This window comes from Dromiciops gliroides, chromosome 4 (assembly GCF_019393635.1).
Source record: "Dromiciops gliroides isolate mDroGli1 chromosome 4, mDroGli1.pri, whole genome shotgun sequence".
Classification (NCBI taxonomy): Eukaryota; Metazoa; Chordata; class Mammalia; order Microbiotheria; family Microbiotheriidae; genus Dromiciops; species Dromiciops gliroides.
Window position 1 is genome coordinate 36,244,675 of NC_057864.1, and position 17,462 is coordinate 36,262,136.

General features: G+C 39.4%; 1 protein-coding gene across 1 annotated transcript in view; it reads left to right on the forward strand.

The window, feature by feature from the left end:
- The window catches only part of HFM1 (helicase for meiosis 1), a 112,797-nt gene that overhangs the window by 82,614 nt on the left and 12,721 nt on the right, over positions 1 to 17,462 (forward strand). The window contains exons 32-34 of the mRNA XM_044003107.1: positions 907 to 986; positions 2,227 to 2,336; positions 12,217 to 12,462. Coding sequence (XP_043859042.1) covers positions 907 to 986; positions 2,227 to 2,336; positions 12,217 to 12,462 — 436 coding nt within the window. The remainder of the gene's footprint in view (positions 1 to 906; positions 987 to 2,226; positions 2,337 to 12,216; positions 12,463 to 17,462) is intronic.

The window sequence follows — 17,462 nt, forward strand, 5'->3', positions numbered from 1 at the left end:
TCTCCAAATCTTTATTAGATAAACTGCTATCTAACCATATCTCCCTATCTTGTACTTATTTTTTCCCAATTAGAATAAAATAATAGGCGCTAGGGAAAGGAAGCCAAGAGAGAAATCCTTGGACTTCTTCTCATGGGGAGAAGGCATGGCACAGAGGCATGGCTCTCTGAGATACCTTTCTCCCCTATCTTGTACTTGTAAAATGAATTTTTTAGTTGTAGTGAATTATTTTACATTTAAATTTAGCAGATTTAGCCCAGTGACCTAGCCTATGAAAATTTTGTTTTGGATCCTAACTGTTGTTCAATATCTCAGTCCTGCCCTATTTGTTACCTTTAGGGACTTCTCTATCTTCAGTGGAACACTAAGTTTAAAGGTCTTATCTGCCAGGCCTTTTTCCTGCTTCCACATGCAAAGCCCTCACTAGTTCTGAAGGCTGACATTGAACATGAACTCCCTTTTTGAGTGATCTGAAAATTCGTACCAGATGAAAAAAAAGTCATTAGAATGTCATATTCCTACCTAATAAATGAAGTTCAGTACAGTCTCATGCTGTTTTATGAAGCCGTTCCCCAGCTAAGGGTGGAGCAGTACATGTCCTCTTGTGGAGCCGGAGAACAGTCAGGCTGGTGGTAGAAACGTGATTGAAGGATTCAAATTACCAGAGGCCAAAAGGAGGGATGTGGTGACAGGTGACGCAATACATAGAGTTTGAAGTGATCACCACTTCTACCAATATCAACCCAACTCATCTGGCAGCACAAGATTATTTCATGGCAGCCAGCTATAGTTTTCCTGCTGTTACTTTTGTAGCCTTTATATTGCCCAAGGATCTTCACTAAACCATTCATCTATTAAAATGTATTCACGTATGAACAAGAATGAATTTGTTTTGTCTTCCAATAGATGCAGATAAATAAGTCTCAAAATGTGGATCTTAAGAAATATAGTTTTACTCGAAGAGCTCTACTTCCAGTTTTACCAAGGTAATACTACTACACCATATGTGGAAGTTGTATTTGAAGGGAAACTCTCAATATAAATCCTTATTCTTATAAGCACAAACATAGCACATTAGACCAGGAGTCAGCTGACCTGAATTTAAGCACGGGCTCTTATGTATAACTATGGCCAGATGTCTAATCTTTCTTGGCTTCAGTGGCCTCATCCATAAAATAAAGTTGTTGGATTATATGATCCCCCAAATCCTTCCTGACTCTAACATTCTATGATTGGAAGGCACCTCCTTGTTCTAAAAGAGGGTTGCTGTCATGTGCCCTTAGTTCTCAATGTCCATTTTAAGGACAAAGTGGAGCAGCTAGGTGGTGCAGTGAATAGAGCACCAACCCTGGAGTCGGGAGGACCTGAGTTCAAATCCAGCCTCAGACACTTAACACTTACTAGCTGTGTGACCCTGGGCAAATCACTTAACCCCAATTGCCTCACTTAAAAAAAAAAAAAGGACAAAGGGCCTTTCTCCCCAAATACTGTTGTTGCACCATCTTCAGGAATACTTGTGTTAGGTAAAACCATGATGAAAGCAAAGTCTTCTCAGCAATCCCTTCCCCACTGTGTGATCAGTGGAGCTCAGGTCTTCCCTTTCTGGCCAGGGATCTACTAGCTTTGTTATCCTCATTCTCTCCATACCACCCTCTGCTACACTTATTTATCCTGTGTCTCATCCCCTTGGGCTCTTTATGACTTCCAAAAGATCCATGAGGCCATGAAGACCATAACGTAATTTGTTAATCAAATTCATGCTCATATGAGAGAGGACTAAAGTAGAAGGTTTCCCTTTCTCGAATCCAAGCCCCAAATGGAAACATTTCTTCCCTCTCCTAGGAATGCTTTTTATCAGTGGCCTTCTATCCAAAATACCTCTGTTGTCTAATCTTAGAAATAAGAATGGTGGGAATTTCAGACCAAGAAGGGATAGCAAAACTGTGGAAGATAGAGGAAATATGTGGGTGTAAGTGAGATTTCTCAACATAACCCTCAAATAACACTAAATAGAAAACTCCAATCTATCTGTGTATGGCTCTAGCCCAATATGTCTGTATTTTCATCTCCTTTCTTCCCATTTCAGACTGGTATAAGTGACTCAGAGAAGAGGTGATTGAGTGGGTCATAGATTTTTCCACCATTTGTTTGAATGAATGGTTTTTAGTCCTCTATTAATTTGTGTATTTATTTCCAATTTTCTCTTGTTTCCACAAATCTGTAAAGGTCGAAATGTACACAGATGTCTGCATCTTCTTTAGTGAAAAAATCGGATTCTCCTGAAGTCTGTGAAAAATCCCAGCAACCACTGCAATCTGCTTATTATGGAGAAAAGGGTAAGTTACCAGGTGCATGATTTAACAAGGGAAATGATTTTTCATTACTTCAGATTGAAAAGTAATAACATTGAAAAACAAACATAAAATTATTATAACTACCAACTCAGCTACATTTTCCTTTTGAATTATTAGGCCAAGTTCAATCAATCAGTTACTCAACAAGTATGTATTAAATGCTTACTATGGATGAACTAGGCATTGTGCTAGAGGGTGGTAATACAAATACAATGAATAAAACTGTCCCTGCTCACAAGGAGCTTACATGGAAAAAAAAAATGCTGGTTATTCTCATTATTTTTACAGTCTAATAGAAGAGACCTATTTCTTTTTAATTTTTATTTTTATTTGGGTCATAATCACCAAATAGAATTGATATTTGCATACATAGTACAATGAAAAATATTGTATAAGAAGCTGCAGGTCTACTATGTGGCTCTCATTTTTCCTTTTAAGAATCTGATATGACCAACCTGTAGCTTTAAAAGCTGGCCTGCTTTTCTGGCCTTCTTTCTGTTCTTTGGAAGGTAGATTTCTTAATGTGATATTTCAAAGCATCCTACTGTTTCTCTTGAGGGAGACACAAATCCCTTTCCTTGACATTTTGCTAAACTAGAATTCTGTGATACTTGATATGTTTTAATTTAAATGTCATACATGCCGTACATATGATCTGGACACATTGCTCCAAGTGAAAGATAAATATGAGAATGCATGTGTATAAACATGTATAGTCAACAAAGTCAAACTAAAGAAGTGTATTCGTATGCTCAAGCATGCAGATGTTTTCTTTCAAATGCCTTTTTGACAGTTCAATACACTTGTGATCTCATTAGTGTGCGTATTCCCTACAACAATGCAAATCCCAGTCCATCCACACCTTCCTGTCCTGTGTGATTCTTGTCCTTTACACGTGACTCACCCCATATGCCCAGGTTGTTCCCATAGATCTGGACCTTGTGTCTTCTGGAAGATAGGGTTCTTCCAGACCCCAGGGAACAATAAGGCTGTGTGCCCATATTTGAAAGTAGTTTCTTCATGTGCTCATCCTAAAGAAAGGAGAGAATTGGAAGTTTCTAAGAAGCGAAGGATGAGCAATTCACTTGGGATAGGACGTGACTTGTCTGTGGCACAACTGAGAAAGAAAGAGGAGGAACTTGTGGGGATCAGGAGCTCCACTGATATTGTTGCTGCTACTGCTGTGATTTGGGAACTGAGCTACAAAAAGCCTCATGGTGCCCAAAGGGCTATACAACTGTGTATGCCCTTTGACCCAGCAGTACCACTGCTGGGTTTATATCCCAAAGACATTCCCCCAAAGAGAAAAAGACCTCCAAAAATATCTACAGCAGCTCTTTTTGTGGTGGCTAAGAATTGGAAATCAAAAGAATGCCCATCCATTGGGGAATGGCTAAACAAGCTGTGGTATATGATAGCGATGGAATAAGAAATGACAAGCAGGATGACTTCAGAAAGGCCTGGAAAGACTCGTATGAACTGATGTAGAGTGAAGTGAGCAGAACCAGAACATTGTGCACAGAGACAGCAATATTGTTTGATGAAGAACTGTGAATGACTTGACTATTCTCAACAATACAATGATCCAAGACAATCCCAAAGGACTATTGATGAAACCCACTATCTACCTCCAAAAAAAGAACTGATATTGATGGAACAGACTGAAGCATGCTATTTTTCACTTTCATTTTTTTTCCTTTTAATCAAGTTTTCTTGTACAAAATAACAAATATGGCAATGTTTTACATAATCATACATGTATAACACATATCTGATTGCTTGCCACCTTGGGGAGGAGGTAGGGAAAGAGGGATAAAAATTGGAACCCCAAATTATAAATAAAAATGTTTATTACAAAAAAAAAAGCCTCATGGAGCCAATACTGAAAAGACCGCGGGGCTCTGTGCCAAGAATGATGATGGTGATGTCTTCTCTCCCCTTTCTCTTTTCTCTTCCCAAAGAGGGGATCTATTTGTTTAGAAGATTATCAGTTTCTTTAAAACTATATTTTATGTTGTTGTTTACTTAGCCGTACTTTGGTATCTTGATGATAAACTCACATCGAGATGAAACTAAAATTAAAAATGTGTGATCAGTTTATATACCGCTTCAGACACTTACTAGCTGTGCGACCCCGGGCAAGTCACCTAACCATGTTTGCCTCAGTTTTTCCATCTGCAAAATGAGCTGGAAAAGGAAATGGCAAACCACACCAGTATCTGTGACAAGAAAATCCCAAATGGGGTCACAAAGAATCAGACGTGACTGAAAATGGCTGAACAACAATCTCATTTGCTCAAGAATGGTTTTGAAGGACGTTATGGTTAGCTAAACAGAGAAAGAGAGGGAACCTCTCTAAAGTGTTGAATATGCAGGGTCTTTTCCTTCCTGGGCCTCAAAAGAACCAGTTATTGTTAAGCACTGTTATAACTTCTCAAAAGCAGAGGCAAAAAAGTAAACCACATGAATCCAGACCTGTGTGGATTCCCCTGGGCAAAGAAAAAACAAAACAGCAGTATTAGGGGGAAAGAGGTTTGGACAGGAGAATCTTTCTCTCTAAGCCCCTGTGCCTTATCTGCCTCAGACAGTCTCCTTGTTCTATCAGGGTTTCCCCCAGCAGGTTCAGGAAGCTCTACCTAGGCAGGGGTGAAGGCACTAAGGGACAGTCACACCCAGTGGAACACCTGAAGAGAGGAGCTGAAACATAGTGGTGCTGCTCACATGAGAGGGGCCAGCTAGGAGTAATTCACTCTATTGCTAAGTCAAGTGACTCCAGACCAAGCAATGCAGCCAGTGTTCTATGTGGAAACTAAGGAATACATAGGTATCCATCCATCCTCTCTTGATTTCACGACATCATTTTGTCTAGGTTAGCATAGTGGAATTTGGCATGGAGTGGGACAAAGATGGCTCAGTGGATAGAGCACCAGCCCTGGAGTCAGGAGGACCTGAGTTCAAATGCGGCCTCAGACACTTAACACTTACTAGCTTTGTGACCCTGGGCAAGTCACTTAACCCCAATTGCCTCACCAAAAAGAAAGAAAGGAAGGAAGGAAGAAATACTTTTCACACTTTGAATATCTCTAAAATGATCCAGTCTAATTCTGCAACTTTTTACTAAATATAGTCTGGATTTTGGTAGTCAAAGTATAATTTAGATTTATTGTCTCTTAATGTATCATTTTTTATAATAGTGCCTGTTTCCATATGTTGTTTTTCTTCTGTAAAACTGTGGTACATATGCTTGCCCACCTACCTGCAATATATAAGCACAGAACCTGGCTGAACTTTTTGAGGATGCACAGGGTGGGGTGGGGGTGGGTGATGAGAATTAAATCATCTACTTGATGTCCAATGTTGAAATAGCATGATAGAGTGCCTGGCTAAGATTCAGAAACACCTAAAGTCAAATCCTTCCTCTGATACTTAAACTCCTTGACCCTGGGCAAGTCACTTCAGCTATGTATGCCTCAGGTCACTCCCTAGGATTTATCTTCTAGATCAAAAGTAGCCTGCATTCTGTTACCAGAGGGAATTCCTCAAACTGGTAAAATCATAGATCCTTTAACTATTTTTCCCCTTTATAACATGTAACTAATAGGAAAGCATGTGTGGCAATGACTTATAGGAGAACTTTTTTTTTTTTTTGTGGGGCAATGAGGGTGAAGTGACTTGCTCAGGGTCACACAGCTAGTAAGTGTCAAGTGTCTGAGGCCAGATTTGAATTCAGGTCCTCCTGAATCCAGGGCTGGTGCTTTATCCTATCCACTGTGCCACCTAGCCACCCCTATAGGAGAACTTCTAACCCATATCTTCTCCCCTTATGCATGCTTAAGCCACTGTTTTCTAATACCTAGGCCAAGCAAGGATTAGAGTATATTCACCACATCCTTGTTATCCCAAGGTGGTTAATTTTTATGAAGAATTACTTAGGCATGAGAAATGAAGAAAAGACTCATTGTTTCCACCTAGAATTTCAAAGTGTTTGCCCATTGTGCTCTAAAGCTGAGTAAAAACAACCCAAAAGAGAGGATATGGAAAGAGTTTCTTTCACTATCTTTAATTATTGTCATTCCTTTTTCATATATATATATATATATATATATATTTCAACTTTTGCTTCCTCATATTATTGCTTTTTGGCCTCCTTCAACAAATCAAATTATCAAATTCAACAAACATTTATTCCTCTTTTACTAGGGGCAGAACACTGTGCTAGGTACAGAAGGAAAGACAGAGTTTATATTAGATAAGGTGCACGTTCTTGTGTAGTCTGTAGCCTAATTAACAGCTCTAAACTGCTAGATAGCTTAGTGCATGGAGTGCTGGTCCTGGAGTCAGGAAGTTCAAACCTAGCCTTAGTTACTTAGCTGTGTGACCCTGGGCAAGTCACTTCACCGCTGTCTACCCCAGTTCCCTCCACTGTAAGACGGGGATAGTAATAGCACCTACCTCCCTGATGCTATGTAAAGACCAAATGAGGTATTTGTAAAGTACTTAGCATAGTGCCTAGCACATAGGAGGTACTTAATAAATGCTTGTTCCCTTCTTTTCTAATTACAGGAATATACATACATATATATATATGTGTGTGTGTGTGTGTCTATATATACACACACACACATACATACTTACATATATACATACCACATCAGTATCTTTCCCAAGAAAACGCCAAAATGGGTCATGAAGAGTTGGACACAACTGAAATGATAGAACAACAAATGTTAAATGTAGACTTGGAGCTGGGCAAGGTTATAGGAATCATTGTTAAATACCTTGATTAGACTGATGAGAAAACAGACAACAAAGGGCGAAATTTGATCGAGATTCCCTGCTAGTAGGTAGTTTCAGTCCCAGGACCAGAACTCAAGTGTACTAGTTCTTAGCCCATGCTGCCTTTCAGATAAGTGGATTTGAAAGCCTAGCTTATGGCACAATGGTGTGTTCTTAAATGTTTCCAGCTACTTTGTGTCAACTTCAAGGTCTGCTATGGTCTATTTGGATGTTTGAGGGGTTTGTCCAAAAATGAGATTTCACGTGTTATAGCTTGAGATTCTTCTGCCAGTCTTGTTAAAAAGTTTCCCACTTGGCAGCTGAAAGAGGGGGAAGTGAAATAAGCTTTCTGTCCCTCTACAATAGCTATTTGAAACCTGTTTTTAGACTTTGTATACCAGCTTTTCCCCTTCCCCTCTTCATAACGGATCTCACCTACTTTACTGAGAAAGTCAAGGCTACCCCAAATTTCCTCTTGTACCCTAAAACCTCAGAACCCTGCTTTGGCATCCCCATTCTTTCCCTTTGCTTCAGTCTCTAAGTTAGAAATGGAGATTCTCCTTGCCAAAGCTTGTGGTCTTGATGAAGAGAGAGCAAGCCCACGTTGACCCCAACTATCAAGGTTTGGAGCATGAAAGAACCTAAAGTATTGGGGATGTCAAAATCAGCATGGGGGAAGTGATACAGGACGCAACCCTTAGTGGGTCTTTGAGAATTACTATGGCTGGGATGTGCTTCATCAAGTAGCCAAACTCTAGTAATACATAAGAATAAGAACTATTCCCCAGTAGAGAAGTAGTCAGAGGATAGGAACAGTTCTCAAGTAAGGAATACAACATATTTGCAAATTTAGTTCCCGGTTTAGTTCTTAGATCTTAGATGACTGATATATAGTCCATTATTGGACTCATACTCAAACCCTTCCCAACTTGCTAGGTCCAGCCAAAGCTTGTGCTTTGTGGGCATAATCCCTAAAAACGCTCCACAATGAAGCATTGCAATAGGACTTTAGTGGAGAGTACATATAAATACTCTACATTTATTCTGTCTATCAGTATCTCAGCATTGTCTAGGGCCATCACCCCTACTCTAACTATACATTCCTCTTTTTCGAGCCTTCATCTATTGGACCCTGGGTTTCCACTGACTGCTAAAGCAGTACAATTCTTTTTTCCCCATAAAAGTATTTTGTTATTTTCCAGTTTGCAGAGATAGTTTTCAACATTTATTTTTATAAGATTCCTAGTTTCAAATTTTTCTCCCTCCGTCCCCTCTCTCCCCCTTCCCAAGACAGCAAACAATCTGATTTAAGTTATATATGTACGTTTCTGCATTAGTCATGCTGTGAAAGAAGAATCAGAGCAAAAGGGAAAAACCTCAAAAAAGAAAAATTTTAAAAATAGAAGTAGTATGGTTCAATCTACACCTAGATTCCACAGTTCCTTTTCTCTGGATTTTGGAGAGCATTTTCCATCATGAGTCCTTTGGAACTATCATGGACCATACTTTTGCTGAGAAGAGTCAAGTCTATCACAGTTGATCAACACACAATGTTGTTGATGCTGTGAGCAGTGCAGTTCTTTACTTTCTTCTCTCCTAGCCTTTGTTTCCTTGCTTTGTCATCAATCACATATTGTCAGCCCCATTATTCCAGCTATTTGCCTCTTCTGTTCCTACTCACATACTGGTTACATAGAACTGGCTGTTCTCTGTGTCTGGAATGTGCTTTCTCCTCATCTCTGCCTGCCGACTTTCCCCTAAGCTTAAATCCCATCTTCTGATACCCCTTGTCTAACCTTCTCTCTGAGATCATCTTCTGCCTAGTCTGTACATCTCAAATGTGCCTGCATGTTTGCATGCTCTCTCTTCCATTAGAATGTGAGCTCCTTGAGGGCAGGGACCATGTATCTGCCTTTCTTTGTATCCAATGCTTAGCATATAGCATCTGGCATATAGAAAATTCTTAATAAATTCTTGTTGATTGATTGATTGATCAACAAAACTGTACTGTATAGTGCACACACATTTATGGTTTCTCATCTCCACTGGCCCCTCCCTCCCAGCAAGACAGTTATTTCATTCCTCTTTAATTGAGTCTCTATTCATATCACCATAGTAGCTTCTCCAGATTTTCTATTCTCTCTTCAAGCTTCCCACAACACCCTCTACCCTGCTGCCAGATGAAGACCTCATATCATACTTCAAGAAAACTAGAGCTATTCACCTTCTCCCCTACTTCTCATCCCATACCCTCTTCACATTATCCCCTGCTGTCTCCTCTTTTACTCCCAGTCTCTGATGAATAGGTGGTCCTTCTCCTCACCAAGTCCAACACCTCTACATATACCATTCATTGATCACACACATTCCTATCTTATCAGGCAAATTACCCCTCTCAACTATCATGCATACTCTTTTCTGTTCTTCGGTCTCTCTCTATCTACTAAATCCTTCCTTGCTGTCTCCAAACATTCCCAAGTCTCCTCTGTCCTTACAAATAATTCTTATTTGATCAGACTATCCCTGCGAACTGTCATCTGATGTCTCCCTTTCTCCAAGGTCAGCTTCCTTAAAAAAAAAAAAAATCTACATTTAGCACTTCCACTTCCTTTCCTCTCACTTTCTTTTAACTGTTTTGTAGTATTTTTTTCTTTAATGTCAAAGCTCTGGATTTTGGCTATGCTATTCCTGAGTCTTTACTTTTTGGGCTTCCTTTCAGGAGGTAAATGGAGGATTCTTTTCATTTCCATTTTGCCATCTGGCTCTCTTATTTCTAGATAATTTTCTTTTATGGTTTCTTAAAATATGATATGCAGTTGGTTTTTTGTCACAGTTTTCAGGAAGCCTGATGATTCTTAAATTATTTCTCCTTGCCTTGTTTTGTAGGTAATTTGTTTTTAATAGTAAATATTTTACTTATTCTTCTATTGATCAGACTTTGACTTAATCCTAATATTTGCTGTTACCTCATTGAATTTAAAGCAATAATCATCAAAATAATTTGGTTAAAAAATAGAAAAGTTGAACAACAAAACATACTTAATGCACAAGACCAAGTAGTAATAAAACATAGTAATATGATGTAAAGTAAACCCAAAGATAATCCCAATGAGGGAAAGACTTCCTAGTTTTGTTTTGACAAAAAAGATTGGGAAAAGCAATATCAGTCTGGCAGAAATAAGATTTAAACCAACATCTTCTATCTCCCATATGTATCCAATAAACTCTAAATGAATACATGACCTAAAATAGAGATCATATTAAAACAGAAAACAAAGAGATAATGTTCACAAGTATGATTAGGATAAGAATGTAAATGGAAACATGGAATAGAGTGTATGGGGAAATACCTCCCTAGAGAAGCTTCCCATTCATGACTTCAAAAGATTGATGAGGAAATACATCTCCTACCTTTTTGCACTGAGGTAAAGGACTAGATGTGCAGAATAAGAGAGAGTACATTCTCAGACATGGCCCATCCATTGGTCTACACATACTTGTTTTAAGAGAGAGTATGTACTAGGCCGGGTTGTGGGGGGAGGAGGCTGTAGGCTTGGGAGGAAAGTGTGTTAGTAGGTAGTGACAGACATGGAAAAAAAGAGCATCACAACAGACTTTAAATGTACAGAACAATTTAAAAGAAGTCCAGATGGGGATACAAATGGAGCAATTCTGTTATGTTAAATTTAATATCTATTTCTTTAAAGAAAAAAAAAAACCTACATTACAAAAGTTTCCCTATGTGTGTGCCTCTTCTTCTTCTTCCTTTTTTTTTTGGGGGGGGGCAGGGCAATGAGGGTTAAGTGACTTGCCCAGGGTCACACAGCTAGTAAGTGTCAAGTATCTGAGGCCAGATTTGAACTCAGGTCCTCCTGAATCCACTGTGCCACCTAGCTTCCCCCCCCCTTCTAATATACTCTATGTATCTTCCCCTTGGTACTGTGTATGTGTGTAATAGATATGCCCCAGGATTATAAATAAAGTCATTCTGTGCCATTTCAGCAAATTTGCTTAGGGCTAATTTTGTCAGTTCACTGACTATTACAAAGGTGAACATACCAGTAATTGCTTGAGAATTACAGTTTTAGAAATTGTAAGGGGCTAAATCCTAGCTAGTCTGTCTAAAATATCTAATGAGTGGTCGCCAATAAATTATAAGCTTTAGCAAGAGTATTTAAGTGTTTATTTATTAAAGAGCATTAGGATCAGAGAGAAAGGTAAAAATCTAACTATTTCTAAGAGACCCTATCATCCGACCCACCATGGCGAGGTCAGGAACCAAATAAGACAGAACCCCTCTGCCAGCGTCTGCTTCCTACTTCATGTTCCCCTCCCAGAAATGGGAAGCTCCTCAAGTTGATTGGCTGGTAGCCTTGAAAGACAGTACCCATGAGCAAACATCACTTCCTGATGCCAAGGACCTTGACCACATGGCTTGCCCTCAGACACCTTCTCCTCATGGTGGAGCTTTCCTACAGTAGTTCTCCAGCAGGTGGCATCATTTCAATCATTACAGAATACAGACATTAAGAGTACATTAGGAGGGGCAGCTAGGTGGCACAGTGGATAGAGCACCGGCCCTGGATTCAGGAGGACCTGAGTTCAAATGTGGCCTCAGACATTAGACACTTCCTAGCTGTGTGATCCTGGGCAAGTCAGTTAACCCTCATTGCCCTGCCAAAAAAAAAAAAGTACATTGAACCTGGAATAATTGTTGCCAGGGAGATCCAGCCTGGAACTGAGTAGGGAGAGGGCTTATCCCCAGAGGGGCCACTGCTGCACTGGTGTCTGCTTTATGTGTGTTTTGTCTATACTTATAAATGTACCTGTGCCTCTGCTCTGGAAAGCAGAGACTTTCCCTTCTGTCTTTGTAGCCCCAGCCCAATGCCGGGCACATAGGAGGTGCTAAATTAATTCTTGCTTGCCTGATGGATTACTGACAATATGAGTTTAGCACAATGCTTTCATGAGGTGTTCAGGCCTTTTAAAATTTTGTCTTTGAAACAATGATGTTTAATAATAACATTTTTCCTTGTTTTTGTTGTTGTTGTAGATTGAATGGCTGCCTGTTCTTTCTTATTCACAGATCTTTCCACATGGAAATATTCTACAACTTTAAGTGAAGAAAGCCATCACAGAGTGTTCTCCAACAGAAATCTTAATAGTTCTGTAATGCATAATTTGACAGATACAGATAAAAACAGTTCTCCATTTTCAGACTCTTTGAATGTGAACTTTGAATTGGGAGATGAAGTTTGGGATGATTTCAATGATGATAAATTAATAAATGCAAATAACTTCTTAACCCACATGGAGAACACAGGAACTTCAGGTAAAACTGTTTTGGCATAAAATAATTTGCTAAATATTTATCAGAACTGCTTTTTAGTTTGGCTTCTATAAGCTAACTTTCACTTATTTTCTAAATAGTTGTTTAGATTCAAGAAACACATAAAATTTTAATATTGTGATGATAGTGAATCAAAAATATGTTTTTTGACACATAGTAACTTTTGGCTGAAGGGTGGATATTACTTAAAGAGTATTACTTAACGAATGTGTGTACACCACCCTTAGAATCACAGAAATTTAGATCTGGAACAAACCTGAGAGATCATTTAGTCCAAACCCCTTATATTTCTCCAGACTGATTTCATCCACATGAGAATCTCTTGGTGTGGAAATTCCCACTACCAATACCAACCAATCACTCTTCTAGGCCTTAAATATGGTCGTAGAGGGCTTACCAAGGGTACCGACAGATGAAAACTATCTGCCGTCATCATACAGCTAGTATCTGTCCTAGGAAAGACTTAAATCCTCGTGACTCCATGCTTTGTCCAGTACCCACAACTTTGTACCTGAGGAAAGGCGGCTTCCCCAGGTTTTCACACCTGGTTAGTAGCAGATGCAGGCAGGGTAAAGCTAGGAGGAGCATCTAGTCCAATTCCCTCTTTATTTTTAATTTTTTTGGGTGGGGCAATGAGGGTTAAGTGACTTGCCCAGGGTCACACAGCTAGTAAGTGTCAACTGTCTGAGGCCAGATTTGAACTCAAGTCCTTCTGGATCTAGGGCTGGTGCTTTATCCACTGTGCCACCTAGCTGTTCCCCAATTCCATCATTCTTAAAGATGGGGAAACTGACTCCTGGAGAGGTTAAGTAGCTAGTCCAGCCCTGCCAAAGAGTGACTTTATCACTGAAAAGATCTGTCAGCACACGTTATTAGTAAACACACAGCGTCCCCACAGTTCTAGTGCAGTTTTAAGCCATTAAAGCTATTTAAGCTTAAAGCCACACTGAGACTTTGGGGACGTCTTGTAGTTTTCACTTGCTTTAAATGCTCTTCGTACCTTGTAGAACATCTAAAATGCTGAATGAACCATGACTTCATCTTTCTTGTGGCCCACAAAATAAAATAAATAAAGCAGTGTTTTCCTATCTAGTTTTAATTCCCTTTACAGATATTTAAAAGCAACCTGAGACCTCTTACCACAGTGACTAACAAGCTAACCTGTGTCTTTTACAGTTAGCACTTACTTTAGATTCTCAGCACCTCTCTCTTCCGCTTTGCAAATTAAATTTGATTAATGCAAAAAGGGAATCTATTCCTTCCTTTAAACAAATCACATCTGTTGGAGACACTGCTTATGGAACTAGTGAAAAGTCTCATTCAGCTGTTTGCTGGTATTTTACTAAAGAATATTCTTGTTAATATTCCTTATGCAGGAAACACTTTGCTTCCAAGTGCCATGGGACACAAGCTACCACTCGGCAAGACATGGAACACATTCCAAAAGGAAACTTCAAATAGGCAAGTTTTAGAACCTTTAATAGGGCTTTTTACAATGTTATTTCCTTCTGAAATAAAATTTAAAAAGGAGTCAGAGAAATGCCAGATCACAGAGGTCATGCCTGTGATGTTGTACTGGTTAATCTAAAGCAGATTGATTTTAGAACACTTAGGAAAAATGAAGGTCTCATTGCTTGATGTTATCATAAGGAAGTGGTCGCTATGGCAGCAGAGAATAATAAAATACAAGAGGAAAGCAAAGAGTTCCCTTTGTTCAGGGACTGGTTTTCCAGTTTGTTATTATCGTTGTCCCTGGCTTCATATTAGTAGTGATAGTAATAATATTGTAATAATTCGGTGAGGGGCTCATCAATACCTGGGCTCCTTCATCTGATGTAAATGGCAATTTACATCAATTAGTCATCTAGCATTTAAGTGCCTGTTATGTGCCAGGCACTGTACTAGTCACTGGGGAATACAAGCACAAAAAGACATCTCTGTCCTCAGGGAACTTAGATTTAACCCAGGGAAACAACATGTGCAGATATAAGCATATACAGCACATGTATTTCAGATTCTCTGCCCATTGTGGAAGGGACAGGTGTATAATGAATACTTACAGTGTGCCAAGCACCCTTCTAAAACCTGGGAATGTGAATAGAAAAACAAGACAACCTGTTGTAAAGGAACTCACCTTCTAACTGGAGGAGATGACAGATAAGAGAGTTCAGGTGAAGGATGGATAGCATTAAGAGTGGACCTGGCTTACCCAGCGAGGAACAAAATGAAGCCCTTGTAAGTCATTCAAAGGCTAACAAAAGAAAGTTGGGGCAGCTGGGTGGTGCAGTGGATAAAGCACCGGTCCTGAATTCAGGAGGACCTGACTTCAAATCCAGCCTCAGACACTTGACACTTACTAGCTGTGTGAACTTGGGCAAGTCACTTAACCCTCATTGCCCTGGAAAAAAAATTAAAATTTTTTTAAATTAACAAAAGAAAGTTTACTTAGTCATAGCATAGACAGGATATTAGCACCGAGTCTGGGAAGATGTACCCTCCCCACCTCATCTTCATATTGAAATGTATCTGGTCAGCAGTGCAGAGTAGGGTGTCTCTCACATATTCTTGGGACATGGCCAACTCTGAAGGACCCTGACTATGTGGGGGGAGGGGTGGCTTTTTATGGCCTTTGGGGAACAGGAAGCCCCAGGAAGTTGCATCAAGGGAGGCACAATTAAGTTTTTTTTTCTTTTTTCTTTTTTTTAAGTGAGGCAATTGGGATTAAGTGACTTGCCCAGGGTCACACAGCTAGTAAGTGTTAAGTGTCTGAGGCCGGATTTGAACTCAGGTCCTCCTGACTCCAGGGCTGTTGCTCTATCCACTGCGCCACCTAGCTGCCCTGGGCACAATTGAGTTTTGACCTAATCCCCTCCCTCCATCCTATCCTGAGGCTAGTCAAGTCCTAAGGGATAGTTTTGTTGCTTGAGTTCTGACAGATAACTGCATACCTGAAGTCCCAATAACAACTACACCATGCCTCTCTCTCTGCCAGACTTTTGCTCAGTCTCCTCTTTTTGTCCAGGGCCTCTGTAGTATGCAGAAATGAACATTTCACTTCTATTTGTCCGTTCTCTGACCTTCAACCAAATGTTCTTTTTAAAAAATAATAATACAGGAGTACCTGATTTCAAATCTGGCCTCAGACACTTGACACTTACTAGCTGTGTGACCCTGGGCAAGTCACTTAACCCTCATTGCCCTGCCAAAAAAAAAACAAGAAAAAATAATAATAATAAACATTTTTATTTAAAGTTTTGAGTTCTAAATTCTATCCTTCAATCCCTCCCTGAGGCATTAAGCAATCAGATATAGGTTATACATGTGCAGTTATATAAAACATTATCACATTAGTCATCTTGTATAAGAAAACTTGAGTAAAAGAAAAATGAAAGAAAATTAAAATAGCATGCTTCAGTCTGTGTTCAATCGATATCAGTTCTTTCTTTGGAGGTGGATAGTATGCTTTATCATTAGTCCTTTGGGATTTTCTTGGATCATTGTATTGCTGAGAATAGTTAAGTCATTCACAGTTCTTCATCAAACAATATTGCTGTTATTGTGGGCGATTTTCTCTTGGTTCTGCTCACTTCACTATACATCAGTTCATACAAGTCTTTCCAGGCCTTTCTGAAATCATCCTGCTTGTCATTTCTTATTGCACAATAATATTTCATCATAATCATGTACCACAGCTTGTTTAGCCATTCCCCAATATATGGGTATCTCTTTGATTTCCAATTCTTAGCTACCACAAAAAAATGCAGCTATAAATATTTTAGTACAAATAGGTCTTTTTCTCTTTTTTGTCAACCAAATATTCTCTGCTGTACTTCCCCCTCTGGTTCCTGGATCTTCTCACATGTGTAATTTTTTTATATACAGTACTGCCCGCTGCCACTCCCATCCTCTTACCCACCCTGTTTCTTTTGAACAAGGCTTATCCACACATAAATAACACATAGTCACAAGTCTTATCCCTCCCAGTCTCAGTGAGGCCAGATTTACCTTCTTGTGTTATAGCCTCCAGCTCCTCCTGTGTGTAGCATGAGTTTTACTAGTGACTCTCTTCTTGGGGTTCTGTCTTTTGTCTGCTTTTCTTTCTTTGTGGCTACTTTCTGTAGTATCTAACATAGGAGATATACCTGTGGATAATCTTCTGTCTACTCTATCCTTTTTAGTTTAAGCAAATACATTCTTTTTTTTTTCCGGGCAATGAGGGTTAAGTGATTTGCCCAGGGTCACACAGCTAGTAAGTGTCAAGTGTATAAGGCTGGATTTGAACTCAGGTACTCCTGAGTCCAGGGCCGGTGCTTTATCCACTGCACCATCTAGCTGCCCCGTAAGCAAATACATTCTTAACAGTCTTTGTTACATCTACACCATCTCTGGTTGGGGACAGAGATTGTACCTGCCATTTAATTGGCTTCAGAAGCTCCTAGAAGAGGAAACCCTCTCTATTGATTCAGGTCAGAGAGACGCATTGAGGTTAAGGGATTTGTCCAAGGTCAGACAGCTAGTAGATGTCAGAGGTGGGACTAGAATCAATGTGTTCCTGGTTTAGAAAGGATTTTTCCTCACCACGTGTGATAGTGATAAGTATTTACAAACAGACCACTGGGAAAATAATTATAGCTTATGCACAAATATTAGTGGCTATGAGTGAAAAGACATAGAAATTCTGTGAAGAACTTGATAAGACCCTGATGACTTTAGTACAAAAGTAAGAAAAGTTGAGCATGAGTAGAAATACATGGCAAAGCATGATCCAGGAAGAAGGAAGTAATGAAAGAAACTAAAAACCTAGATTATCCAGAAACTGCTTGCCTCTATTTCATGCACACTTTTTTTTTGAGAAAAGCATTGGAAGATGCTGGACATGGCAAGCACCAAATAACACCATAAAGAATGAAATAGATTCAATTTTTACAGACAAGAAAAGACTTGTTATTGATTTGGGAGTTATCCTTGAGACAGTTGTATAT